The sequence below is a fragment of the Carassius auratus genome, unplaced genomic scaffold (assembly GCF_003368295.1).
Source record: "Carassius auratus strain Wakin unplaced genomic scaffold, ASM336829v1 scaf_tig00006684, whole genome shotgun sequence".
Lineage (NCBI taxonomy): Eukaryota > Metazoa > Chordata > Actinopteri > Cypriniformes > Cyprinidae > Carassius > Carassius auratus.
In genome coordinates, this window is record NW_020523777.1 from 345285 (window position 1) to 372622 (window position 27338).

The following is a 27338-nucleotide window of genomic DNA, read 5'->3' on the forward strand; positions in this document are numbered from 1 at the left end:
GATGGTGTATTTTTAAGTTTTCACTGTTATAAAAAATAATGCTAGTGATCACGCTGACACCTACATGTCTTGCAAAGCGCTCACTCTCCGCACAAATGATTGGATATACGGATATAAAACTAAAACTTGAATTTTACAAACATAAAATGTTCCAAACATATTTGTAAATTAACTTAAAAATGAAATATGACCACTTTGCCATTAAAAGTCAAAACTGGACTATTTTAATAGTGTAGGTATCCAGTCAGACTCAAGCCAAGAATTCTATTTAAATACATTTGTGGAGTAACACAAGTTTAGACTTACATGACATGATGTCTAGACACACTTATTGCTCATAACATGTTTCAATCTCATTGTCCACAGTGTGAGACCTGATAAAGTAATCACTAATCCACCGGTGGGAGTGTTTTGTTTTCCTTCATTTTCACCGAAGGTTACACAAGGTCTGTCTCCTAGAATGTGAGTCATTGTAAGATGATGATAAAACTGATTTGAGGAATTGATGTTGAGAAATTTTGGAATATTTTAGGAAAATAGTAACCATATGAAAGAAGGAAAAACTGAGCCTATGTTGTGCCATTTCAATTACAACAGCTTTGAGTAAACTGAAGAGCAACATGACTGTGTGTGAATGTGTTACAGGGTTTTGTCACTTGCATTTAAGTTGAACTTTAGGGTAGAAGAAGAGATTGAGACATACATCTATCATCAGTTATATTCAGGGCTCAAATTGAGGGGGATGGCATCCCCCGGTGGAAAAAAATGACAAAAAGTATCCCCCCTGTGAAACCACCATTCCCCCTAACCATCCCCTTTATGTCAAATTTATTTTGCAAATTGCATGTTAAAATTCTCTACTTATGATAATTCACAAATTAAATAACGGCGAATCAGAACTTGGTAGCTACTGTAAAAAGCTGCCACAAGCTGAAGCGAGTTTCCATAAGTTTAGTGCAAAATGGTTCTATAGTGCAACATTTGAAGTTCTTTAAAAAGAAGACAGCAGAAGGTATGACTTTTTTGAGGTAAGACATTTCACTGACATAATGTCATTGTGCTGTATGTGTGATTGTGAGGGACTGAGAGACGATAGGAGAACTGACGAGTGTTGCGACTTTGCAAAAAACAAACAAATCACATCAACACATCTTGAGAGTCCAGAAGCATTCACTGCTCAACGAAACCCATTAGAATGCAGTTAGTATGCACTTATTATTCAGGAAATTAAAGAAAAAATACCCAAGTATGAGTTTTGTTTTTATATTCATTGCACAAGCAATGTACTTTTCTGAATATCAGCATATGAATATGCTAAGAAATGTATACAACAGTGTAGAGCAATGCAATATTTCATACCTTGAATGAATTACATAAAACCTTTTTAGACAAGTCATTGTGTAAAATTAGCTACGGGACAAACCCCAAACCCACTGGTTAGATTTATATTAGGGTACTGTGCTCCTGTACTTGTACTCCTACTTGTAAAAATGCCCCGATACCAAAAGCCAATACTACACATGTGAACAGAGCAGTGTACAGAAAGATAAACACTGACAACAGAACAACAGAGAGTAGAATTGAGTTAATAGAGATTAAGGATGTCTGTGACGGTGGATTGAAGGAAAGTTTGGAAGCAGATGCGAGTTAACAGTTTTGATGAGGTCAGAGGAATACAAAGACACAGATAAACAATGAGGGCTGAGAAGACGACAATCTGTGGTGGTGGTGGTGAGGAATCCGGATGATGACGGTGAGTAGGCAGCAGGAGAGGATGGCACAGGAACTGCAGGGAATAGAGCCGAAGGTAAGAGTTCGTGGCTGAGTGGAAGTGCGGAGAGTGGATGAGGTTCTAGGGAAAACACAGATAGCCAACGCAGACAACGCTAGAGCCGACGAACAGGGTAACCACACAAACATGAAACAACGATCTCACAAACGCAAGACGTGAGACAAGCCAATATATAGTGGATGAGGAATGAGTGACAGCTGTTGCTGATGACAATTAACGGAGTCGCCCACAAGCTAATCAGTGCAGACGCGAAACACACAGATTTCACCACAAAGTGCAAACACCCCGAGATCACGGTTTACCAACTGTGACAATGTCTACATGTAAGTAATTAATATAATGTTAATCATTCAATATTCACGCCTGTATAGCAGATGTGCGCGAGCTGATTGAGCACGTGACACCACAGATGTGCAAGCTTGCTGACTGAATATTAACAAAATAAAGGCTATATTTAGTAATTTATTTGTAGATGTTAGCCAGCTAGCTAGCTATTTAGTCTTATCAGCATACCCTTCATTTCAATTTTTTTGCATACAGTGGAAAATGACATACTTAAACTTAATTATTTTATTTTATGAATGCTTGATTAAACTCCTAGTCATGGCCTTTTTCAAAAGACATTTAGACACTTTTTGGTCAATGAAAGCAATCAGTAATGTAACTGAAATTAAAACAACATTACAGAAGCTTACATTTATTTTAAAGAAAATAAAGTCACATAAAATCGGTTAACAAACAAGACGTTACACAGTATTGCCAGAGAAGATGTTCTGAAAAACGCAATTCATAAACATCACGGACTAATACAGTCCTTAACTTTATATAACTTTAGATTTATATATCTATACTCATCATTTTCTTCTTTCACTCATTTTTTTTATAAATGATACTTTAAGAGCACATTTCAAAACTATTTTAACTGCGTAGGCCTATAATTAGCCTGTGTTATGATGTATTATAATTACGTCATGTGTCAAAAAAGTGGTATCAGTGCATTCCCAGTTTAAATTACGTATGTTTATTATTAGCTGAGATCAGAATACATTTTTACATCCTAAAATAAAATAAAAAATACAAAAAATATTCATAAAAAAATCTAATCTAATCAAATAAATAGCATGGAAGTTGAGCCACTGGGGATTATCTGTACTCACGTTTCTGATTGAAAATATGTACCAAACAATGAGATGGTGAATACTGAAAAATAAAGACATAAATACAATATTCCCGTCTGCAATGGCAAAAATGTTAATTTATTCATAAAATAAAAGTTTCATTTATTTATTTATGAATTTATTTTTCGAAAGAAAGCATTACGTTTTCTTTTACAGGGGATAACATGGGTTAGGATTAAGTTCTAAAATGTATAATTTATAGTATATAAAAAGTAATAGAAGCCTATGTAATGTATTTGCATTTATGTGTGTGTGTTTGTGTGTGTGTATTACCACAGTTATCTCCACTATATTGTTGTATTGTGTTGTTGGCTGTTGAATTTTGTTGAGGTTTTCATGATTGCTATCAAGATGTACTTTCCATGATATTCAAGTTACATGTAAAACATGCATGCTATTTAAAATGCACACTTGGCCAAAAACAAGTCTATTACACATTCCAAATACATGATGTGAGATGGTTATTCACTCTTCAAAATCAGTCTATTCTGCCCTCTTGTGTTGAACAGGTGACATGCACTTGTGAATGTGACGAAATCAGACCGTGATAAGAAATCTGAGTAGCTATAAAGGCCACTGCCTCACTAACAGGAAATAGAAATAACTTATCATTGTTTACTGCCAAGACTCAACAAAACAACTGATTACTGATTTACAATTTATTTGTAAATGACTGTCAAATTTACTGTAATTTGAACCATGCCAGGTATGGAATAACAATTTAGTTGTGTAGTTTATTGCTTAATCATATTTATTTCCTCTGGTTTAAACAATCTGACATTTGCATGTTGAACTCTTATCTATCTCTCTTATGGTCTAATGACAGAACACAAAATGCATTTTTGCATTGAAAAAAGATGCCAGCAGTGGAATGAAATTTGAGCGGCACGTTTTTATGTCATGCGTGTAATGCGTGAGATGCTGCAAAAGGTCGAGCATGTATGTCCTGCTCATATTTACATAGTGGAATGCAAAAATGTGTGTGGTGATGTGTTTTGCACAGGGAGGTGTGATAGTTCAGTAGTGTAGCATGTGTAGAAACTTCTCGCTTTCAGCTTCTGCTTCTGTCTGGCCTCGGTGAAAAGAGGAGCAAAGTATGTAAACCTCCCCTGACAGTACAAAGACTTTTTAGAGTATGTTTATATAAGTGTACTACATATTTTGAGATGTCTCATATATGCTCATTTTGCATACAATCTTGAACGTGCATGCACAGCTTAATGTGAAAGCTATTAGAAACTGGAACAATTAAATATAAAGACATATCAATTTTATTTGTTTTGACATTTATGGCTCATATATAATTATTAATACACAAAACATGTCTTTGTATGTGTAATATACATATAACATCTACATGCATAGCTTATTGTTTTCATGTGGCATATATGTAATTAATTTATGTGATATATCTATCATAAAGTCAAAAGCTGAACAGAATAACCAGCAAAGTAATGATGAAAATGGATAAAGAACTGAGGGGGAAAGGACACAGGATTTAAATACAGACTAAACTGATCAAAGAAACACAGTCTAAGCAGACAGTGGCAGGACTGGAGCTCACACAGCACAGAATAAAGAAAGAAATGAGGGAGAGCAGGTGGAGCAGAGCAACAATTCAGGTAACAAGAAGGGCGGGGCTAAGATGATGGATAGCAGAACACATTACACAAAAACACACCCAAAGCCATGTGGCCGCACAAAACATGACAGAAAAACACAACCAATGAGAGCTTTCACCAACTGCGTGCACACACATAACATGACATGAGACTGTGAGACCAATGAAAAATTCAAGCCACGCAGTACTCAGAACAATGTGCATCCCATTCACACACAACGGAAGAAAAACACATGGAGCATGACACTGAGCCAAAACCAATCTAGCGTCCGAACATCAAGCTCTGGAAACAAAGCAGAAGTGTGAGGACTGTCACCAAACCAAGAATGAAGTGACTGAACCCTGCCAACGTTTACATGTAAAATACATGTTCATGATCTCTGTCTCGTATTCTTTTATATTACGTATATCGAAGTCCCTTTGAAGGAAAGTCTGTTCACTCAGTGGCCAAAGTTGTAACGTCTTTTTTGGGCCAAGACCAAGTCTTAGTCCTATCTTAATGACCTATCAAGGCCAATCAATTGGACCTATCAAGACCAAGTCCTATCTAAATGAATGTGGGAATCTCAAAAACTGCCTGGTGAACTCACAATTAAATTTCTGTAACATGGGTGTTGTCTCATGTTCATTGTTTTCATGTCTTTAATTAAAAATAATTTTTATCATAGTAATTGTTCCTGTTACATGTTTCCCCTGCCGTCATGTGATCTTGTTATTTTGTTCCTTGTCATCTTTGTTGCCTTGTGTCATGTTCTCCTTTGGTTCATTGTCATGTGTTTATGTGTTCTAGTCGTTCATTGGCTGTGATAGTCATGCGTTCCCCTTGTTTTTAAGCCCTCATGTTTGCCATGTTAGTTTGTTGTGTATTGTTCTCTGTAAAGACTGTAGGTGATGTACATTTTTCTAGTTAATGTTCACATTTATGTTAAGCCAAGCCAAGTCTTTTTTTTTTTGTTTACTGTTTTTCTGCTCACTTTTTGATTTAATAAACTGCACTTGGGTTCACATCAGCTCACCTTCAGTGGACTTTTATCACAATTATATATTTCAAATCAGCAACAAAATCTGAAATGAACTGCCCCATGAATGTTGTTGTTTTTTTTTTTTTCAGGCTAGACCCACCAATGCACATGTGCAGTCATAAGTGACATGACATTCATTCAGCCCAGTATGGTGACCCATACTTAGGATTTGTGCTCTGCATTTAACCCATCCGAAGTGCACACACACAGAGAAGTGAACACACACCCAGAGCAGTGGGCAGCCATTTACGCTGCAGCTCCCAGTGATCAGTTGGGGGTTCGATGCCTTGCTCAAGGGCACCTAAGTACATGCACTCCCCCCCACCCACAATTCCTGCCAGCCCGAGACTCAAACTCACGACCTTTCGATTGGAAGTCCGACTCTCTAACCATTAGGCCACGACTTCCCATAAGCACAAGTCTCACCTGCAGCGACACAATGACTTCACCAATCAGTCACTGGCTGTTTAAGTTAGAAGGTGGGACATATGGCTTTATTGCACATTGCAGTTTCTTCCATTCATTAATAACAGGAGTGAACCATCTTTGTGTATCTATAGCTTTTATGTATTTGAATTACACAATTATACAAATATATTACAGGTTTCATGTATTTGTAACATATCTTTTAATACAAGATATGGCCAGTGCTGGACTGGGGCTAAAATTCAGCCCTGGACAAATCCAGCCCATGAGACCACCCATGTATGTTTTGCTAGTATTAGGGTCTTAAACTGAAATAAATAAATTAATAAATTAAAAACAACAGAAACGAAGGATGATAGTTGTTATTCCATTTAATGCAAATGCAGGTAACAAATTGTACATTTTGTCACATCAGTGACAGTGATTTTAAATCAGTGGTTTTGCCTTGTATGTGTTACGGAATACCACAGGAGCCTGAAGATAACAGAACGACAGTTTATTGAGGCACAAGCAGAGGAGCGGGTAGTGCTGGGTAAAGTGATGTGGAGTATTGCTGTGATGAAGTGATCCGTAGTAGCTGGGTAGAGACCACACACACACACGCACGGAGATGGCTGGAAACTTCGGGAGATCGCTGGAGAGAGGTAAGTAGAGATAGAGTTAGTCCTTAGAATTAACATAGTTGTTGCGAACGAGACCGGACGCTGACTGGGTGCATGTGTGTGGTATTTGTAGTGCAGAGGTGATTGGATGATGATGAGGGTCAAGTGGAAGTGCTCAGTACTCAGGTGAGGGCGTGTGTTGTGAATGAGTGGAGGTGGAACCTGGCGTGTTTGGAACAGTACCCCCTTCCCCACGGCCCGCTCCTGAGGGCCGAGGACCCCGACAACGTGGTGGACGTCCTCTTCCTCTGGGAGCTGGCCATTTAGGATGACTGGAGTGGAAGGTGTTTAGTAAGTTCGGATTCAGGATGTCGTTGCGTGGGACCCATGAACGTTTCTCTGGACCATATCCCTCCCAGTCCACTAGGTATTCAAGTTGTCCACCATGCCGCTGGGAGTCCAGGATGTCTCTTACTTTGTAGGCAGCACCATCTTCAAGGAGGAGTGGAGGGGGGGCTTCGGCTTCACCAGGTTCTGTGGAGGGAGAAACAGAGGGATGGTGAGGCTTAAGGAGAGACACATGGAAAGTGGAGTGAATCCGGTACTCAGGTGGTAATTGGAGTTTGTAAGTGACCGGATTGATCTGCTCAAGGATCGTGAATGGCCCAATGAATCTGGGACTTAGCTTGCGGCAGGGCAGGCACAGGCGGATGTCCCGGGTGGACAGCCAGACCTTCTGACCGGGTTGGTATGTAGTGGCGTCAGATCAGCGAAGTTCGGCTGTCATCCTGCGCCTGCATAGGGCCCACTGTAGTTGGTGGTGGGCCGCGTCTCAGACCCTCTCACTCTCCCAGAACCAGTAGTCGATGTCGAGGACATCAGAGGATTCACCTGACCAGGGAAAGAGTGGAGGTTGTCGGCCCACCCTAGGAACTGGTTCCAGGAGTTCTGGTGGCCATGACAGAAGGTACGGAGGAAGCGTCCAATCTCCTGGACCTTCCTCTCCGTCTGCCTGTTCGACTGGGGATCGTATCCAGATGGCCACACCTAGGAGTGAATGGAAAGCCTTCCATACCCAGGAGATGAACTGAGGACGTCTGTCTGAGACAGTGTCTTCTGGGATGCCGAAGTACCTGAAGACATGGTTAAATAGTAACTCAGCTGTTTCCATGGCCGTGGGCAGATCTTTCAGGGGGAGAAGACAATGATTTATGAAAATCTATCCACTATGACAAGAATGCAGGTGTTATTATCAGAAGGAGGAAGATCAGTAATAAAATCCAACCCCTAGGTGTGACCACGGGCAATTAGAGATGGGCAGAGGATGGAGCTTGCCTGATGGTAGATGGCGTGGGCTTTTATAGACGGTGCAGTCTGTATATCCGTTCACGTATCTTCTTATGTCAGAAGCCATGTTGGGCCACCAGAAGCATTCCCTTACCAACGAGAGGGTTTCATTGACCCCTGGGTGACCAGTGCCAAGAGATGTGTGAGGGGAGTGAATGAGTGGAGTGCGGCGTGTCCTGGGGATGTACTGGTGTCCCGGTGGGCAACCCGGCGGGTTGTTGGTAGCAGGATCGGATGGAGGAATGGTCTCGGCAGACCAGGTAATGTGGCTGATGATGACCTTTTCTTGGAGTATGATTTCGGGTTTCTCTAGGGTTTCTTCGGGGGCGTGACACCGAGACAGGGCATCAGCCTTCGCGTTCTCTGCCCCTGGGCAATATGAGATGGTAAAGTGGAAGCAGGTGAAGAATAGTGCCAGCAGACTCGTCTTGGATTTAACCTCTTGGCGAACTGAAGATACTCAAGGTTCTTGTGGTCAGAGAGAACCAGAAAGGGGTGTTTGGCTATCTACAGCCAATGCCTCCATTCTTCCAGGGCCAAATTGATGGCCAACAACTCACGGTTGCCGATGTCATAATTTACCTCTGCCAGGTTCAGCTTCCAGGATAAGGCAGCGCATGGGTGGAGGCGACTGGGATTCCCCTGCTGCTGAGATAAAATTCAGCCCTGGACAAATCCAGCCCATGAGACCACCCATGTATGTGTAGCTGGTATTAGGGCCTTAAACTGAAATAAATTAATAAATTAAAAACAACAGAAACGAAGGATGATAGTTGTTATTCCATTTAATGGCTGCAAACTTCGGGAGATTGCTGGAGAGCGGTAAGTAGACATAGAGTTAGTCCTTAGAGTTAGCATACAGGTAAGACCTTGTTGCAAAGGAGACCGGATGCTGACTGGGTGCGTGTGTGTGGTATTTGTAGTGCAGAGGTGATTGGATGATGATGAGGGTCAGGTGGAAGTGCTCAGTACTCAGGTGAGGGCGTGTGTTGTGAATGAGTGGAGGTGGAACCTGGCGTGTTTGGAACATTATGATGCCATAAAGTAAATTTACTGCTATTAAATTATGTCATAATTTACTAAAATTCATGTAATTCCAAAAAACAGTATGATTTTGTAGGTTGCTGGTAACCAACATATCATGGTTTATCTTTTATCTTCTATTGTATGGCAAAAAAAAATAATAAGAAAAAGAAAGAAAGAAAAACACTTCAAAGCACTTAGTGAAGACTTAACACCTAATTAAAGTAAGACACTGTTATTTGTCTTTCTTATTTATCTTTTCAGTTCATAACATATTTAATGACACATAAGAAGAGAAAGTTTCATTCTTAAAACATGGGATGCAGCTGCATAATAAAAGCTGTTTATTATGCAAAAATCATGCTTTTTAATTGCCGTATTGAAATTTACCATAGGTCTTTGCTTAAAAGCCACAGTTTAACTGTAGTAGGTCTATTAGTAAGATCACGCTATAAAACCATGCTCCTCATTATGGCTGTATGTGTCAGAGTTTTTGTTTTGCAATGTTTTACTTTGGCCACTAGAGATCCCTATGTTACTCTCACGTCAGTCTTGTTCCTCTTGTAATCAGTGCTCTTGTTTTCACATGTGCTTCATTCTGGGCTGTGTATTTAAACTGATCACTTCCTCTGTATCTTTGCTTGGTTAATGTTGTTCCTGAGCAAATTACTGCCGTAAGTCTGCTCTAGGTCCGAGAACTATACTTTGAAAGCCTTTTTGGATTGTTTTACTGTGATATTTTTTTTTTTTTTTCGTGGTGTCTTTTCCCTGAGTTTTTGTTTTGGAGACCTTTTTGGACGGATGATTTTTGTGTTTTGTGGCTTTCTTTAAGAAAAGTATTTAAGAAAAGGACCTTCTGTGGCCCAATGGTAGAAATCAAGACTCTTGTGCCAGAGACTGAATCTAAAGTCCCAGTTCTAACAGTGCTTTCCAAGATAATCAACTTAAGAATTTGTAGAAAAATGTAAAAAAAAAAATTGCCAGATTTTGTTCAAAATGACATCACATCAGTTCGTTCTTACATTTTGCTTGAAGTATATTGGGGCCTTAATCTACTCTGCACATTCATCTCAGGGGCCAGTGGCACCGTCTCCCTACAGGCGGCTCGACGTGGGATGTGAGAAGGTTTGTACCTGGTTGCTCTGACTGTGCCATCTCCCAGCAGGCATGCTCTATCCTCTGCCTGTGTCCAAGGTCACAAGTGGACCACATCATGGACTGTCCCCCTTGGTAACACATGCATCCTTGTTGTGGTTGTTAGATTTTCTAAGTCCTGTCATCCGCTTCTAAAGCAGTGTTTCCCAACCCTTTTTTTTTAGCCACGGCACAGTTTTGATCAATAAAAAAAATCACACAGCACACAACTAAGCACTAAAATGTTGCAAAACTGAACAAACATGCATAGCTTCAAATGGCATATTAAAAACTGGATATCATATTAAAAGTAGCACTCACAACTAATGTAATACTAAAGTCAGGTAGGAACACAAGGTCATAGGTGGCTTTATGTTCTCAAAATGAGAAAACAACACATTTACATATAGTCAATGTCGGGCGGAAACCTTTTATGTCCACAATCACTTTCAGGAAACGTAAAAAAAAAATTGCATATAATAATAAGCGTCAATATCTGTTCCTAGACTGAACCAAGTACACCCAGACTTACCTTCATCAACCGGCCACTGGACTCACTCCCTTCCAGTGCATGCTTGGCTATCAGTCTCCACTATTCCCTTGGTCCGAGGACCCTTCAGGTGCTCCAATAGTAGACTACTGCTTCCAGTAGAGCAAAAGGGTCTGGGACACTGCCCACCATTAGCTTCAACAGGCAGAGCGACACCAACGACTCCAGGCTGTCTCCAGACGAATCAATACTCCAACATCCCAGCCTGGACAGAAGGTGCCTGCCCAGCACCAAGCTTAGTCCCAGATTCATTGGCCCCTTCGCCATCCCTCTCCAAGTCCACCCTGTATCAGTTACAACTCTCTGCTCACTCCAAAATACACCCCACCTTCCATATCTCACTCCTCAAGACTTCTCACCCTCCTTATCTCCCAAAGAGCCGACACTGACTATACAGTAGGAAAATCTACCTCTTCATTAGACTTTTACAATAGTTTCTATGTAATAGTCTAGAAAGTTTGCAAATATTATAAACTAGAAAGATGAGTAAGACTCACCTGAAAATTGACCACAACATGCAAGTTACCTCTAAATAGCAATTCAGTACAAATCAACCACGAATAAAAATGGGTCTTTTTATAGAAGCAGCTCTCCTGGCTTTGGTGGAAACTGTCAAATCAGCTTTATGAAGGAGATACACCTGTGGTTTAGTATGTTTAACAGCATCTTGACAACAATAAGACTGAAATTCAGTCCACTGGGGCCATTAAAACATGAACTGTAGGCTACTTAATTTAATGTGATGCTTATAAATATACAGAATGACAACATTTTCAGTCACATAGAATAAGCAAACAACTGTAAACTTTTGTGTACAGCAAATACAACGTCAAAAAATGTTTTCTTTCCCTCCAAGAAAAGAGGTAGATGATTAAAGATGAGTCATTACAATTGCTGTAACCAAGAACAATACAGTTAATGAGCAAGCAGGAAACGGTTTTATCTCTCTTTGTTAATAAAAGGTAAATGTTAAACTGATGACCTGTTTTCTGAAGTGTTTTCACGTGAGCTGCAGGAAATGTAATAGTGGGAATTCATGCACTTACAGTTGAAAAATATTTGTGTCATGGTCAAAAAAGAAGGTTAAACACCTTTAAAAAACAACAGCAAAGTTTTATTTCAGGGTTTGGTTTACACCTTACAATTCTAAGATTATATCTTGCATTTCTGACATTTTTCATAATTGAGAAAAATAAAAAGAGAAAAATATCAGGAAAGAATTGCAAGAGGAAGAGTACTTCGCAGTAAAACTCAAGTCCGTCTGCTCACTTATTATTGATGTTTCATTCTTTGTCATTCTTTGCATAACTTTGCTATCAGTCATTTCTTCTGTAGCTTCATCTTCCTCTCCTAAAATAAATGATACCAACTTTGTTTAGCTATCAATTCACACTAGTTGCTTATTAACATGCATATTACTATCATATTAGCTGCATATATAAACCAGCTGTTTATTAATACTTATAAAGCACATTGTAATTCTGCATGACCATATTCTAGATCCCTTAATCCAACAACATGCCTGAACTTAACAACTACCTTACTAATTATTAATAAGCAGCAAATTAGATGTTTATGAGATGAATCATAGTTAATGGTTAGTCATAATAGTGAGAACTGGTCCCCAAACTAAAGTGTGACTATATATATATATAAATTAAGTGATGTACGTTCTTTATCAAATGTATGGTAACTACTAGACCGTATGACATTCTGGACATTCAGCCTGTTGTACCGTATTATTACATTATTTAAATTAAAATATAATAAAAACTTTCAATAATGAGCAAGTAAATCACAAATCCATCTTCTAAAAAGTGACTTATCCTGTTTTATCCCCTATTGTCTTATCCCGAGTCTCTATTAATGATTTATCTCTTAGATATGTGATGTGATGTGATGTGATGTGATGTGGAGATACATTTCCCTGTAAACTGCATTCCTCTGTCATCAGTCTGTGCATGTTTCTGTTATTTTCATAAATGCAGGAAAGCAGGTCAGGCTACAAACTTTAGTTTGCAGAGTATCACATTCGGAAGCTTGTTTCTGCCATGGGATAATACAAAATAATAATAAAAAATATATATATAATTTCACAACTCAGTCTTTCTGTAAATTGTCAATTGTTTATATCTCACTTTTATTTTTATTTTTTTTACAGTTTATATTTTGCAAATCTGTTTTTGTGTCTGCTACAGAATAAAATAATAGAATAAAATAATAGAATATAATATAATTTTATAATATATAATACAATATATAAAATAATGCTACAGAATAAAATAATTCTGACTTTTTTCTCAAAATTCTGAGTTTACTTTTTTTTCACTACATAGTAAAAATAAACTTTATTTCACAATTCGGAGTACATCTCACAATTCTAACATTATCTTGCATTTCTGACATTTGTTAACATTTAAAAAAAAAAAAGTCAGAAATAGTGATATATAATCTCAGAATTACAAAAGAAGTACTTCACAGTAAAACTCACATACGTTTGCTCCAGTCATTTCTTCTGTAGCTTCACCTGGTTAGAAATTGTGGCTGTGTGAAAGTGTCTCTGTGGAACAGGAGGGTCTCAAAGGTTTTCTAGTCCATCTCTTTGAGAGACCGATAAGAAATCTGACTCTTTGGTCACACTTTACGATTCTCACTATGGCTTTTACCTCAGTAAACAATTTTGCTGCTTCGTAGTAGTAAGGTAGTGGTTTAAGTGTAGGATTAATGGATCTAAATTGTGGCCATGCGGAAAAAGACATTAATATGTGCTTCTATACGTACTAATCAACACCCAATGTGCTATACATAGTGAGAATTGGTGCTTAAAATAAAGCGTTACTTTATTTTTTCATCCCGTGGCAAAAACAAGCTTCCATATATTTCTCATTGTGCATTGACTAGATCCTCAAAACAATGCTTTTATTATATTTGTTTACTAATTACTACTTTGGTTTGTTTGTCTATAAATAGCCCAGCCAAGTTATAAAAGTCTTCCACTTCACCTTTTACGATATGAATTGCAATCGCTATGTGTCTAGTCAGTATTTCCAAACTTTTTGTTCTTTAAAGCGACTGTTTTCAACATGCCAAAAACCACAGCGGAATGCGAGCTGCTTGACTCCTCGTGACACTTCTTTCTTTCTTTCTTTCTTTCTTTTGCTGACTGAGTGATTGATTGATTTTTACTTCTTTTTTTTTAAAGTGCCTTGTGGTATCAGATTCTCACAAGAGAGCAAAAAGTGTCAATCTTCCCTATAATCTAGTTAACCAAAGAGCAAAGATGATTTGGTCTAAGAAAATGTTTTTGGTATGACCTATGCATATATATTTTGTACAGTTAAAGACCATAATTAAGAACAAGCCTTTCTGTAACACTGAAAAGTGTACTCTGGGTGAAAAGCCATACGTCTTTTCAAAAAGTGGAAATAAGACCTCTTCTGATCATCTCCTTTTGACTATTGTGAATGCCCTTTTCCTTTCACTAGATTTAGAAAACTATAGCTGATAACAAATGTCCAAATGATGTTGTTCTCTTAGTTGCATGCTGTTGTTCGAATTTTCCCTGGGCAACAATTCAAACGAAATCCTCAATGCGGATCACAGAATAATAATTTTGAACTCTGGAAATGCTGATAACTGTTTACCTTCAAACATGAAAATCAGCGGTCAATAGAGCTACACTAAACACATTCCACATGGCTTATTTACAGTATGTCTGTTTTACAAACATTATTGACTGAGAGTGTGACTTTTATGCAGTATGTGGTGTTTAGTCAGTAATGTGAAGTGGGGTTTGTTTGCTTGGAAGGATATAAATGGATTAATAAAATATCATGCCTATAAAAGCTGACTCAAGCTGAACTCATCACAGAGGATTCAACAATAAACACACTCCTGACAGATTACAGTGTTATCAAACCAGAACCAGAACCTGTTTGAGAAGCCTGTCATACTTGGTAAAGAATGTCTGGACGCTTGCCACAATCCTTCACGCATCCTTCCTTAGAAAGCCCATCGAACAATAGGGTGCTAAATCTGTAAAAAATGTATCTGATTCAATGTATTTCCAGAGAAATCTTGTCAAATCTTCCTCCTTCGGCTATATAAAGAAGCAACAGTCAGCTTGCTTCTTCACATCAACTTTAAAGCAAAGCAGAAGAAGGATAAAACAACAATCTCTCTCTCTGCCTAAAATGGAAACTGTGATTGTTTTCCTCATTGCAGTAAGTAACAGAATGGATTTTATTTACTTATTTTTATCAGTTTCATTTTTGTTGCGCATTATTTTAAGGTGCCCTTATTATAGTGTAATTATACAGTTACAAGTACTGAGCGCTAGTAATCAACACCATACACTTTCTTAGTTTTAGGGTTAGTGGTTTGTAATTAGTTTGTGCAGAATTTACTGTTATTATACTGCAATACATAGTTGTAACGTGCAACAGTGACAACGTAAAATACCGTTTTTACTGAAACATTTTATTTATTTAGTAAAAACTGTATTTTAAAATCACTAAACGCTTTTCTAAAGTGGAAAAGATAAATAGTGACAGATACCCATGTTGAATTTATATTGATGCAAAACGTACGTGTCAGAAAGAAAATGTTTTCAAATAATTCACATTAAAATACAGTAAAAACAGTCTTATTATTGGTTACAAGTTGCATTGGTTACACTTTTTATTTTGGGGACCAATTCTCGTGACTTTTTGGCTAATACTCCTAATTTGCTGCTTATTACTATTTAGTAAGGTACTTGTTAAGTTTAGTTATGTTGGATGGTTATGCAGAAGACGACATTAATATGTGCTTCATACGGTAGTTACTAATAAACAGCCAATATGCTAGTAATAGGCATGCTAATAAGAAACTAGTTAAAAGTGAGAATTGGTCTTTAAAGTAATGGGTTACTATTGCATTATATCCTCCAGAACATGATAGCTAACGGGTAAGAACTTGAAATGAACAGAATATATTATTGAGTTTTTAACTGATCAGTGTTTTGTACAATATTTTCTCTTCCAGAGTGTCTGTATTCAATGTGCAACCCCATCAAAATTACACATACGCAAAAACCGAGCCTGGATTGTGGATTCACTGTCCATGGAAGAGGAGCACACGGGTCCTTTCCCATATAAACTGGGAGATGTAGGTTACACTGAAACCTTTCTTTAGTAATCAGCCACTTTTATAGCAGAATATCAACTGATTAAACTCAAATCGAATAGATAAACCATGGATAGTTTAGGTTCTTGAAAACAATGCAATATTTTTATTTGTACAAGCTGTTCTCGATCAAATGAATCATTTTGAATGTTTCCATCTTTTCTCAGTTAAATATTGAGAAGAAAGTAATCGAAGAGTACTCCATTCATGGACAGGGCATCGACAAAGACCCCAAAGGGATTCTCTCTGTGGACCGAAACGGGTCCGTTTACGCTCATGGAAAAGTGGACTATGAGGAGTACAAGAGACTGAGAGTAAGTCCTACAATAAGCAGTGACTACATTAAATGAGTACTTTTATTAGTTAATACTAAATGCCTTTTTATTGGCTTGCAGATCACTCTTTCTAATAAACACACAATAGTTGCTGTGGATATTGATATCATGGATGTTAACGACCACGCTCCTGTTTTCAATCGGGATGTGTATGAACTCACAGTAGATGAATCAACACCACAAGGTACTGACTCTCATACACAAAACCAGCTGGTTTCCAGGTGAAAGAGCAACATTTCACCTGATCCTCTTGTATTGTTTTACCCAAAGGCAATCCTCTGGTCACAGTGCTGGCCACAGACAACGATCAGCCTGGCTCAGCGAACGCTCAGTTTACTCTGAGAATCGTCTCGGTGTCTCCCGCTGCCTCCGGTGCACTGTTCTTCATCCAGCAGAGAACAGGAGAGCTGACAGGAACCATCTCTTTCAACGGATCCCTTGATTATCAGGTAACACATACACAGTTTTCCCACCTGAAGTCCTTTTGTCAATGTTATACTGCAGATATAATCTATTATTTAACATTATAATTCCTGCCAATGTTCAACATCCGTTGACAAATGAATAGTGTCTTATCTTAACATTCTTAGTAGATCAGGTACGCTACACAGTCAAACATTTCAAGTCAAGTCACCTTTATTTATTAAGCACTTTCAACAATACAGTAGGAAAAATAGGAAAAATAATAGATAGGAAAATAGTGTCAATTTGCACCATATTTTAGGGGAAAACCCAATCTCATTGTGTATTCGATTGTGTAAATGGGTTTGCATTCCTGCTAGCTTTTTTGATCAAAAGGTCAAAGATCATCTGACAGAGGTATAGTATTCAACTCCGCTGTGCCTTTTTCAATGCAGGAGAGCCAGAAATACAGGATTCTGGTTGAAGCGAAGGATCATGGGGAGAAGATGCAGCTCTCCAGCACAAGCACAGTGATACTGAACCTCATCGGCAAACACAACCTGCTCACCGAGAGAACAGTAAGTGTAAACTTGTTTCTGTCTTCAGAGCTTCCAGATGTTGTCATTTCAGTCGGGTTATGCCAGTTGAATTGTTTTTGATGATGAGTTGAGAACAAATAGCCAATAAGGGAAAGTCCAGATTCACGCTCATGTCCTTTCCAATCGCTGTTTAATCAGAGAGATGGCGGTGATTCCTCCGTATTCATGAAACAAGTGGGTGTAACGGAGAGTAAGGAGACTGGACCGATGCTGGAAGCCAACGAACTGGCCATGTGTCTGTCTGAGGAGACGGTTGATATTCCAGCTATCAATCCAGACCTGTACAGCCCACCCTTACACTTCCAGCTGACTGGAGACGTCCAGGGCAAATGGAGGCTTCAGTCGAACTACGGTAATTGAACAAATCCTCTTGTTGTGATAGCTTTCACCTGTTTCCTCTGTGATACCATGCTCTGTTTTCCTCCCAGGTCCATCTGTGAGACTGATCAAAGAGAGCGCTGTACGTGCGGGAGATCATGAGGTGACCCTGGAGATCTCGGACAGTCAGGGCCAGCAGTCCGTCCAGACGCTCTCACTGCGTGTGTGCGACTGTGATGTTTCTGCACGCTGCACTGCGCTCAGAAACCCAACAATAAAGCTGAACGCCGCTGCCATCGCTGTCATAATCATCAGCGTCCTGGTGCTGCTGGGTAAGAAGACCCACAATCCTGGCTTTTACACTCACGTCGAGGAGTCGGCAGAAATATTTGTTTGGTTCATCCAAATAATCAAATTCTGCATTATATTAAACTGAGGGGTGGATTTTAAAATCAGAAACATTAAATAAACTGCTAATTTTATATGAATCAATTCACACTACTTTTTAAACGTTAGTCAGTAAGTAAGATTATTATTTTTAAGAAATCAACACTTTTATTCAGCAAGATTAAATTAAATTGTAAAGACATTTTATTTTGTTACAAAATACATTTCAAATAAATGCTGTTTATTTGTTCATTCAAAAAACCCTGAAAACCAAAAATTACACGTATTTAACCAATATTAAGCAGCACTGCTGTTTTCAACACAAATCAGAAATGTTTCTTGAGCAGCAAATCAGTTTATCTGAAGATCGTGTGACACTGAAGACTGCAGGAATGATGCTGAACATTCAGCTTTACACACATTTTAAACTATATTCACATGGAAAGCAGTTATTATGAATAATACAAGTGTACAGTATTACTGTTGTTACAGTATTAATATATTTTACTGTGATGATTTTGATCGAGTCGATGCATCCTTGGTGAGATTGAGACATCTTACTGACCGCAGACTTTTAAACGCGAGCGAATGTGCCTGAAGTCAATCTAATGATCTTATGTGTGTGTGTGTGTTTGTGTGATTTGAAACAAAAAGGGGTCCTGCTGATGTTGTGTCGGTTCAGAACAGACATCTACAAAGGTTTAGTGGACGGAGCAGACCAATCGTGACGTCAAAGAAATGCCTTGAACTTGGCTGTATGGTAAGAGTTAGCTGTTTTATTCATTTGGATTATCTAGCACCAATATCAGCTATTTCAACAGTATTTGTTATTAAACTATCCTTTGCATATGATATGATAAATTGATCTGATTATGTAAACTAAAGGATCTGTCCTCTCTCTTATCCAGACAGAGCTTTACTTCGAGCCAGAGCTGGATCTCTGGTGCTGCTGGACTTCAGTGTGTCACTGAATGTGTGGGGAAAATATGGAGGACATCAAAAAATGAAGCGGATGAGTGCACTCTATGTCAAACTGCTTGCTTTAACACTGTGAATTAAAAGGAAGGTGCTTTGGTTGTTTCAAATGTCGATCATACAATTTAAATGACTTTAGGAAGAGACTGATGATTAATTCTGCTTGAACTGCATGGTGTGCATGAATATTATAAGTGTTGTGATTATATCAGCTTATGCAAATGTGAACTCACATTTAGATAGACGATACTGTATAGACTGACACTGTAGAGTTATATAGTTTTTATATGAATTTATTTTTGTAAGTGAGAGCTGTGTATGTTCAGATTGTGTTTTTATATGTATATATTAAATTTATGCATTTAGCAGACGCTTTTATCCAAAGCGACTTGCAGTGCATTCAGGCAATCAATTTTTACATATCATGTGTTCCCGGGGAATCGAACCCCCAACCTTGCGCTTGCTTGCTAGCTACAGGAACACTATATTTAGGGCTCAAGCCTGGAGGGCGAGAGCCCTATTGTTTTCCTTAGGATTATTTTTTTTTTTTTTAGGGCTCAAGCCCGAAGGGGCGAAGAGCCCTATTGTTCTTCTAAGGATTATTCTTGTTATTATTATTATTATTTTTATTTTTTATTAAACCTTCCGGGGTGTTTTGGGGGCCTTAACATGCTCAAAAACTCTTGAAAATTGGCACACACATTGGAATCTGCGGCCATCAGGACGCCGCAGAGGCTGGGACCCGGGCGTGGCACAGGGGCTCTACAGCGCCCCCTGGAAGACAGTCAGAATTCTTGAACCATAGCTCACACACACTTGCATGTATTTATATCAAACTCGGTACACTTATAGATCTCATTGAGCCGAACAACTTTCACACTTTATGTCATAGGCTCCGCCCAACAGGAAGTCAGCTATTCAGGGCTGTTTAAAAAAAGCATGCTCTGGAATTTGAAATACTCCTCTGAGGTTTTCAACCCGTTCGCCACGAAACTCGGTGAACATGATCTCAAGACATTGAGGATGAAAAATTGCGAGGGGATTTTTGATATCTCGAACGGTTTGCCCGTGGCGAGGCATGGAACTTATGGCGAGAAATGAGAAACAGGAAATGTCTAATAACATCCACATACATTTCCTGAATTTGATCAAACTTCATGGGTTTGTTCGTTGTATGATACCGATTGTATATATGTGGCTATTAAGAGTCAACGTTATAGCGCCACCAACTGGCAGCAGGAAGTGTGTCATTTTCCAAATGCTTTGAATTCAGCATCTTATTTTTACTCGATTTACTTAAAACTTCATCAGAATAATGACAAAACACGGCCGATGTAAATCTGTTGTGGGGATATTGATATCTGATATAGTGTTGCCATGGCAACGTGTCAAACTTGAATGTTCTGTTATGGTGAGTTTGAGGCAGACAACAAGCTCAGATTTACATGAAACTCAAAACACATATCAGTATTAGTGATAGCTAGACAATGGCAAAAGCTTTTAAAAGGGCGTGAAGGAGGCACTCTATAGCGCCACCTTTTGTCAAAAGTGGGGGGGTTAGTTTTAGCTACAGACACCAAACTTGGTACATAAATTGTTCTTTTCAAGACGGACAACTTTCTAATTCACAGTCATCAGCTACGATCAACAGGAAGTCGGCTATTTTGATTTGAATGTGTATTTTTGAGATTTTACAGTTGTGAATTAATGAATACTCCTCACAGGGGAAGTACACTATACACACCAAACGTTGTCTACATGAAGAAAAAACATCGAGGAACTTAAATTGCGAACAGATTTTGGTTAGCTTGAACGGTTTTGTCGTGGTGATTTTTTGAAATGACAGTAAAAAGTGAAACATTAATCGTCTTGTATTTTTAAATTGCAGCTTCCAAACCTTTAAAAAACATTTTTAATTTAGAAAACCAGTGATTCTGAGGAAATATGCATAGTTTCATGACTTTACAGCACTGTATGATTAAAAGAAAATTAAAAAACTGTCAGACATCTGATCTCACTCTGTCACTCTGTGTGCTGACTCTGTGTGTGTGTGTGTGAGTGTGAGTGGGGGAGGGGTGTGAGCTGAGTGGCAGACAGACAGAGAGAGAGAGAGAGAGAGAGAGAGAGAGAGAGAGAGAGAGACTTAAACATCTCTTTAATCACCAGAAAAAAAACTGTATTTTAAATAGTTATTTTTTTGTTGTTGTTGCTAATTGTGCTGTTATCATTGCATCTTAAGAAATATCTTAGGCCTTATCCTTTTCTGACAGTTTCAGGGATTAAAAAAAATCCTAAAAAACCTTATTTGTGCTGCAAATAATAATTTCAAACTCATTTGATACTGACCTCTGTCACCCTGTGACATGACATTTATTTGAATTTACATAATCTCAAGGATGTAACAGTAAAACTGTTCAGCTCACAGATGAAGACTAAGCTTTAATGCAAGCAGAACTATTTCACAAATGCTTATAGGTTAATGAAATCATAACAAAACACTTTTAAATTATTTAAGGATTTGGTAACACTTTAAAATAATGTCTCAATTGTTAACATTGGTAAATGCTTTGGTAACACTTCATAATAGCTGCAATTCTTAGCTAAGCATTAGTAAATAGTCAGTTCATGCTTTATATAGCCTTCTCCCAAAATTAATATTTTAGTAAGCATTTTATAAATACAGCTATAATTAAATTGTTCATGGTTTATATGCACATTTATTTTGAGGAGATTAAAGGCTGTAATCTCCCTAAAAAAAATGTAAAATAAAAAATAAAATAAATAAAATAAACAAACACAGAACTCATAAATATTTATTTCAAGATGCAATAAAAGAAAACTGTACACTTGAATTTATATATATATATATATATATATATATATATATATATATATATATATATATATACACACAATTGCATAAGTTTATATTTAAAAATGTTTAGCAAGTGTACAGCTAATAATAATAATAATGCATTTTATTTAGTTTTAGCTACAGACACCAAACTCGGTACTTAAATTGTTCTTATCAAGACGGACAACTTTCTAATTCACAGTCATAAGCTACGATCAACAGGAAGTCAGCTATTTTGATTTGAATGTGTATTTTTGAGATTTTACAGTTGTGAATTAATGCATACTCCTCACATGGGAAGTACACTATACACACCAAACTTTGACTACATGAAGAAACAACATCGAGGAACTTAAATTGCGAACGGATTTTGGTTAGCTTGAACGGTTTTGACGTGGTGATTTTTTGAAATGACAGTAAGAAGGGAAACATTAATTGTATTGTATGTCTAAATTGCAGCTTCCAAACACTTCAAGGCATGTTTTCATACAGAGATCAAATCTTTATGAGGAAATATGCATAGTTTCATGACTTTACAACACTGTATGGATAAAAGAAAAGAAAAAACTGTCAGACTTCTCAACTGACATGATCTCACTCTGGCCACTCCGTCTGTGTGAGGAAAGGGAGGGGGAGAGGGAGGGGGAGTGTGAGTGTGAGGGGGTTGGTGACTGTGAATCTTTGGTGACTGACAGTGTGTGTGGATTGTAGGGAGGGGCTGTCTGGCAGAGAGAGAGAGAGAGAGAGAGAGAGAGAGAGAGAGAGACCTAATCATTCCTTTAATAATCAGGAAAAAAAATCTATATTTTAAATTGTTATTGTTTTTGTTGTTGCTAATGGTGGTGTTTTTTTCCTTTCATTACAGGTTAAGAAATCTCTTAGGCCTTATCCTTTTCTGACAGTTTTTGGGATTTAAAAACATCCTAAGAAGCCTTATTTGTGCTGCAAATTATAATTTCAAACTCATTTGATACTGACCTATGACAACCTGTGACGTGACATGACATTTATTAATCTCATGGATGTAACAGTAAAACTCTTCAACTGACAGATTAAGCTGCAATGCAAGCAAAACTATTTCACAAATGCTTATAGGTCATTAAAATCATTACAAAACACTAATAAATTATTAAAGGGTTTGGTAACACTGTATAATAATGTCTAATTTGTTAACATTAGTAAATGCATTGGTAACACTTTATAATAACTGCACTCATTAGCTAAGCATTAGTAAATAGTTCATGATTATAAAGCCTTTTCCCTTAATAATAGTCATTATTAAGCAGGAATACATCTCTAATTACATTGTTCTTGGTTTAAAAGCACATATATTACAAAGGAGATTAAAGTTTCAGTTGTCTTATAAAATAAATCAATAAACACAACCCAGTTTGATTCAGAATTCAAAAATATTTATTTCAAGATGCAATAAAAGGCAACTGTACACTTGAAAAGGTTTTGAGCGATTCTTGAAGGACTAGCATCACCTTCACTTGTACGATGGTTTGAGGAATATATCTTCCAGATAGTACCGCCGCTCCCTATATGCAGAGTATGCAGTCTTCGTAGAGCACCAACTCCCAGAGGGGGCACCAGTTGCTCAAAAAAAACAAAACAAATATGCGCCATTCTCCCATCCGCGTTCGCGACCACTCAATAGCATTTGAGAAGAAAGACTTGTAGTCACAAAACAATTGTAATGTGTTCATATAGGTGTCAGCTACAATGCACACCTTATACATTTTTTATACATTTTAAAATAAAGTGTTACTAAAGTTATATATATTGTTCTGTGTATGTGATTTCAAAGTCTAGATTGGTCGGATTAACCCTTTAACTGCCACATCCCTTAAAACTTGATTGTCAGAGGGTTACTGTAAATGCTTATGCCCGCTGGGCACAGTTTTCCCGATGCCACCAGGGTGGCGTTGCACTGATGGCTTGAGCCCGACATCGCTGCTTGCAGCTATATTTAGGGCTCAAGCCCGAAGGGGCGAAGAGCCCTATTGTTCTTCTAAGGATTATTCTTGTTATTATTATTATTATTATTTTTATTTTTTATTAAACCTTCCGGGGTGTTTTGGGGGCCTTAACATGCTCAAAAACTCTTGAAAATTGGCACACACATTGGAATCTGCGGTCATCAGGACGCCGCAGAGGCTGGGAGCCGGGCGTGGCACAGGGGCTCTACAGCGCCCCCTGGAAGACAGTCAGAATTCTTGAACCATAGCTCACACACACTTGCATGTATTTATATCAAACTCGGTACACTTATAGATCTCATTGAGCCGAACAACTTTCACACTTTATGTCATAGGCTCCGCCCAACAGGAAGTCAGCTATTCAGGGCTGTTTAAAAAAAGCATGCTCTGGAATTTGAAATACTCCTCTGAGGTTTTCAACCCGTTCGCCACGAAACTCGGTGAACATGATCTCAAGACATTGAGGATGAAAAATTGCGAGGGGATTTTTGATATCTCGAACGGTTTGCCCGTGGCGAGGCATGGAACTTATGGCGAGAAATGAGAAACAGGAAATGTCTAATAACATCCACATACATTTCCTGAATTTGATCAAACTTCATGGGTTTGTTCGTTGTATGATACCGATTGTATATATGTGGCTATTAAGAGTCAACGTTATAGCGCCACCAACTGGCAGCAGGAAGTGTGTCATTTTCCAAATGCTTTGAATTCAGCATCTTATTTTTACTCGATTTACTTAAAACTTCATCAGAATAATGACAAAACACGGCCGATGTAAATCTGTTGTGGGGATATTGATATCTGATATAGTGTTGCCATGGCAACGTGTCAAACTTGAATGTTCTGTTATGGTGAGTTTGAGGCAGACAACAAGCTCAGATTTACATGAAACTCAAAACACATATCAGTATTAGTGATAGCTAGACAATGGCAAAAGCTTTTAAAAGGGTGTGAAGGAGGCACTCTATAGCGCCACCTTTTGTCAAAAGTGGGGGGGTTAGTTTTAGCTACAGACACCAAACTTGGTACATAAATTGTTCTTTTCAAGACGGACAACTTTCTAATTCACAGTCATCAGCTACGATCAACAGGAAGTCGGCTATTTTGATTTGAATGTGTATTTTTGAGATTTTACAGTTGTGAATTAATGAATACTCCTCACAGGGGAAGTACACTATACACACCAAACGTTGTCTACATGAAGAAAAAACATCGAGGAACTTAAATTGCGAACAGATTTTGGTTAGCTTGAACGGTTTTGTCGTGGTGATTTTTTGAAATGACAGTAAAAAGTGAAACATTAATCGTCTTGTATTTTTAAATTGCAGCTTCCAAACCTTTAAAAAACATTTTTAATTTAGAAAACCAGTGATTCTGAGGAAATATGCATAGTTTCATGACTTTACAGCACTGTATGATTAAAAGAAAATTAAAAAACTGTCAGACATCTGATCTCACTCTGTCACTCTGTGTGCTGACTCTGTGTGTGTGTGTGAGTGTGAGTGGGGGAGGGGTGTGAGCTGAGTGGCAGACAGACAGAGAGAGAGAGAGAGAGAGAGAGAGAGAGACTTAAACATCTCTTTAATCACCAGAAAAAAAACTGTATTTTAAATAGTTATTTTTTTGTTGTTGTTGCTAATTGTGCTGTTATCATTACATCTTAAGAAATATCTTAGGCCTTATCCTTTTCTGACAGTTTCAGGGATTAAAAAAAAATCCTAAAAAACCTTATTTGTGCTGCAAATAATAATTTCAAACTCATTTGATACTGACCTCTGTCACCCTGTGACATGACATTTATTTGAATTTACATAATCTCAAGGATGTAACAGTAAAACTGTTCAGCTCACAGATGAAGACTAAGCTTTAATGCAAGCAGAACTATTTCACAAATGCTTATAGGTTAATGAAATCATAACAAAACACTTTTAAATTATTTAAGGATTTGGTAACACTTTAAAATAATGTCTCAATTGTTAACATTAGTAAATGCATTGGTAACACTTCATAATAGCTGCAATTCTTAGCTAAGCATTAGTAAATAGTCAGTTCATGCTTTATATAGCCTTCTCCCAAAATTAATATTTTAGTAAGCATTTTATAAATACAGCTATAATTAAATTGTTCATGGTTTATATGCACATTTATTTTGAGGAGATTAAAGGCTGTAATCTCCCTAAAAAAAAATGTAAAATAAAAAATAAAATAAATAAAATAAACAAACACAGAACTCATAAATATTTATTTCAAGATGCAATAAAAGAAAACTGTACACTTGAATTTATATATATATATATATATATATATATATATATATATATATATATATATATATATATATATATATACACACACAATTGCATAAGTTTATATTTAAAAATGTTTAGCAAGTGTACAGCTAATAATAATAATAATGCATTTTATTTAGTTTTAGCTACAGACACCAAACTCGGTACTTAAATTGTTCTTATCAAGACGGACAACTTTCTAATTCACAGTCATAAGCTACGATCAACAGGAAGTCAGCTATTTTGATTTGAATGTGTATTTTTGAGATTTTACAGTTGTGAATTAATGCATACTCCTCACATGGGAAGTACACTATACACACCAAACTTTGACTACATGAAGAAACAACATCGAGGAACTTAAATTGCGAACGGATTTTGGTTAGCTTGAACGGTTTTGACGTGGTGATTTTTTGAAATGACAGTAAGAAGGGGAAACATTAATTGTATTGTATGTCTAAATTGCAGCTTCCAAACACTTCAAGGCATGTTTTCATACAGAGATCAAATCATTATGAGGAAATATGCATAGTTTCATGACTTTACAACACTGTATGGATAAAAGAAAAGAAAAAACTGTCAGACTTCTCAACTGACATGATCTCACTCTGGCCACTCCGTCTGTGTGAGGAAAGGGAGGGGGAGAGGGAGGGGGAGTGTGAGTGTGAGGGGGTTGGTGACTGTGAATCTTTGGTGACTGACAGTGTGTGTGGATTGTAGGGAGGGGCTGTCTGGCAGAGAGAGAGAGAGAGAGAGAGAGAGAGAGACCTAATCATTCCTTTAATAATCAGGAAAAAAAATCTATATTTTAAATTGTTATTGTTTTTGTTGTTGCTAATGGTGGTGTTTTTTTCCTTTCATTACAGGTTAAGAAATCTCTTAGGCCTTATCCTTTTCTGACAGTTTTTGGGATTTAAAAACATCCTAAGAAGCCTTATTTGTGCTGCAAATTATAATTTCAAACTCATTTGATACTGACCTATGACAACCTGTGACGTGACATGACATTTATTAATCTCATGGATGTAACAGTAAAACTCTTCAACTGACAGATTAAGCTGCAATGCAAGCAAAACTATTTCACAAATGCTTATAGGTCATTAAAATCATTACAAAACACTAATAAATTATTAAAGGGTTTGGTAACACTGTATAATAATGTCTAATTTGTTAACATTAGTAAATGCATTGGTAACACTTTATAATAACTGCACTCATTAGCTAAGCATTAGTAAATAGTTCATGATTATAAAGCCTTTTCCCTTAATAATAGTCATTATTAAGCAGGAATACATCTCTAATTACATTGTTCTTGGTTTAAAAGCACATATATT

The 27338-nt window shown here is 37.5% G+C and overlaps 1 protein-coding gene across 1 annotated transcript; it reads left to right on the forward strand.

Moving 5' to 3' along the window:
* The first annotated feature begins 14103 nt into the window (after positions 1-14103).
* Positions 14104-19275, forward strand: LOC113071236 (protocadherin Fat 2-like). The gene is made up of 10 exons (XM_026244598.1): positions 14104-14918; positions 15721-15843; positions 16029-16175; positions 16257-16380; positions 16467-16645; positions 17054-17176; positions 17336-17549; positions 17626-17847; positions 18557-18662; positions 18811-19275. Exons 1-9 carry the CDS (start codon positions 14754-14756, stop codon positions 18628-18630), a joined length of 1371 nt encoding a protein of 456 aa, XP_026100383.1. The 5' UTR covers positions 14104-14753; the 3' UTR covers positions 18631-18662; positions 18811-19275.
* Positions 19276-27338: the final 8063 nt, after the last annotated feature.

What these genes read in the sequence shown, in the direction of transcription:
- LOC113071236 (XM_026244598.1), top strand. Translation starts at nt 14,754, where the DNA reads ATGTATTTCCAGAGAAATCTTGTCAAATCTTCCTCCTTCGGCTATATA. An exon ending in AGGAGTACAAGAGACTGAGA is followed by an intron (nt 16,176 to 16,256) that starts GTAAGTCCTACA and finishes ATTGGCTTGCAG; the next exon opens with ATCACTCTTTCTAATAAACA. An exon ending in GAGGCTTCAGTCGAACTACG is followed by an intron (nt 17,550 to 17,625) that starts GTAATTGAACAA and finishes TTTTCCTCCCAG; the next exon opens with GTCCATCTGTGAGACTGATC.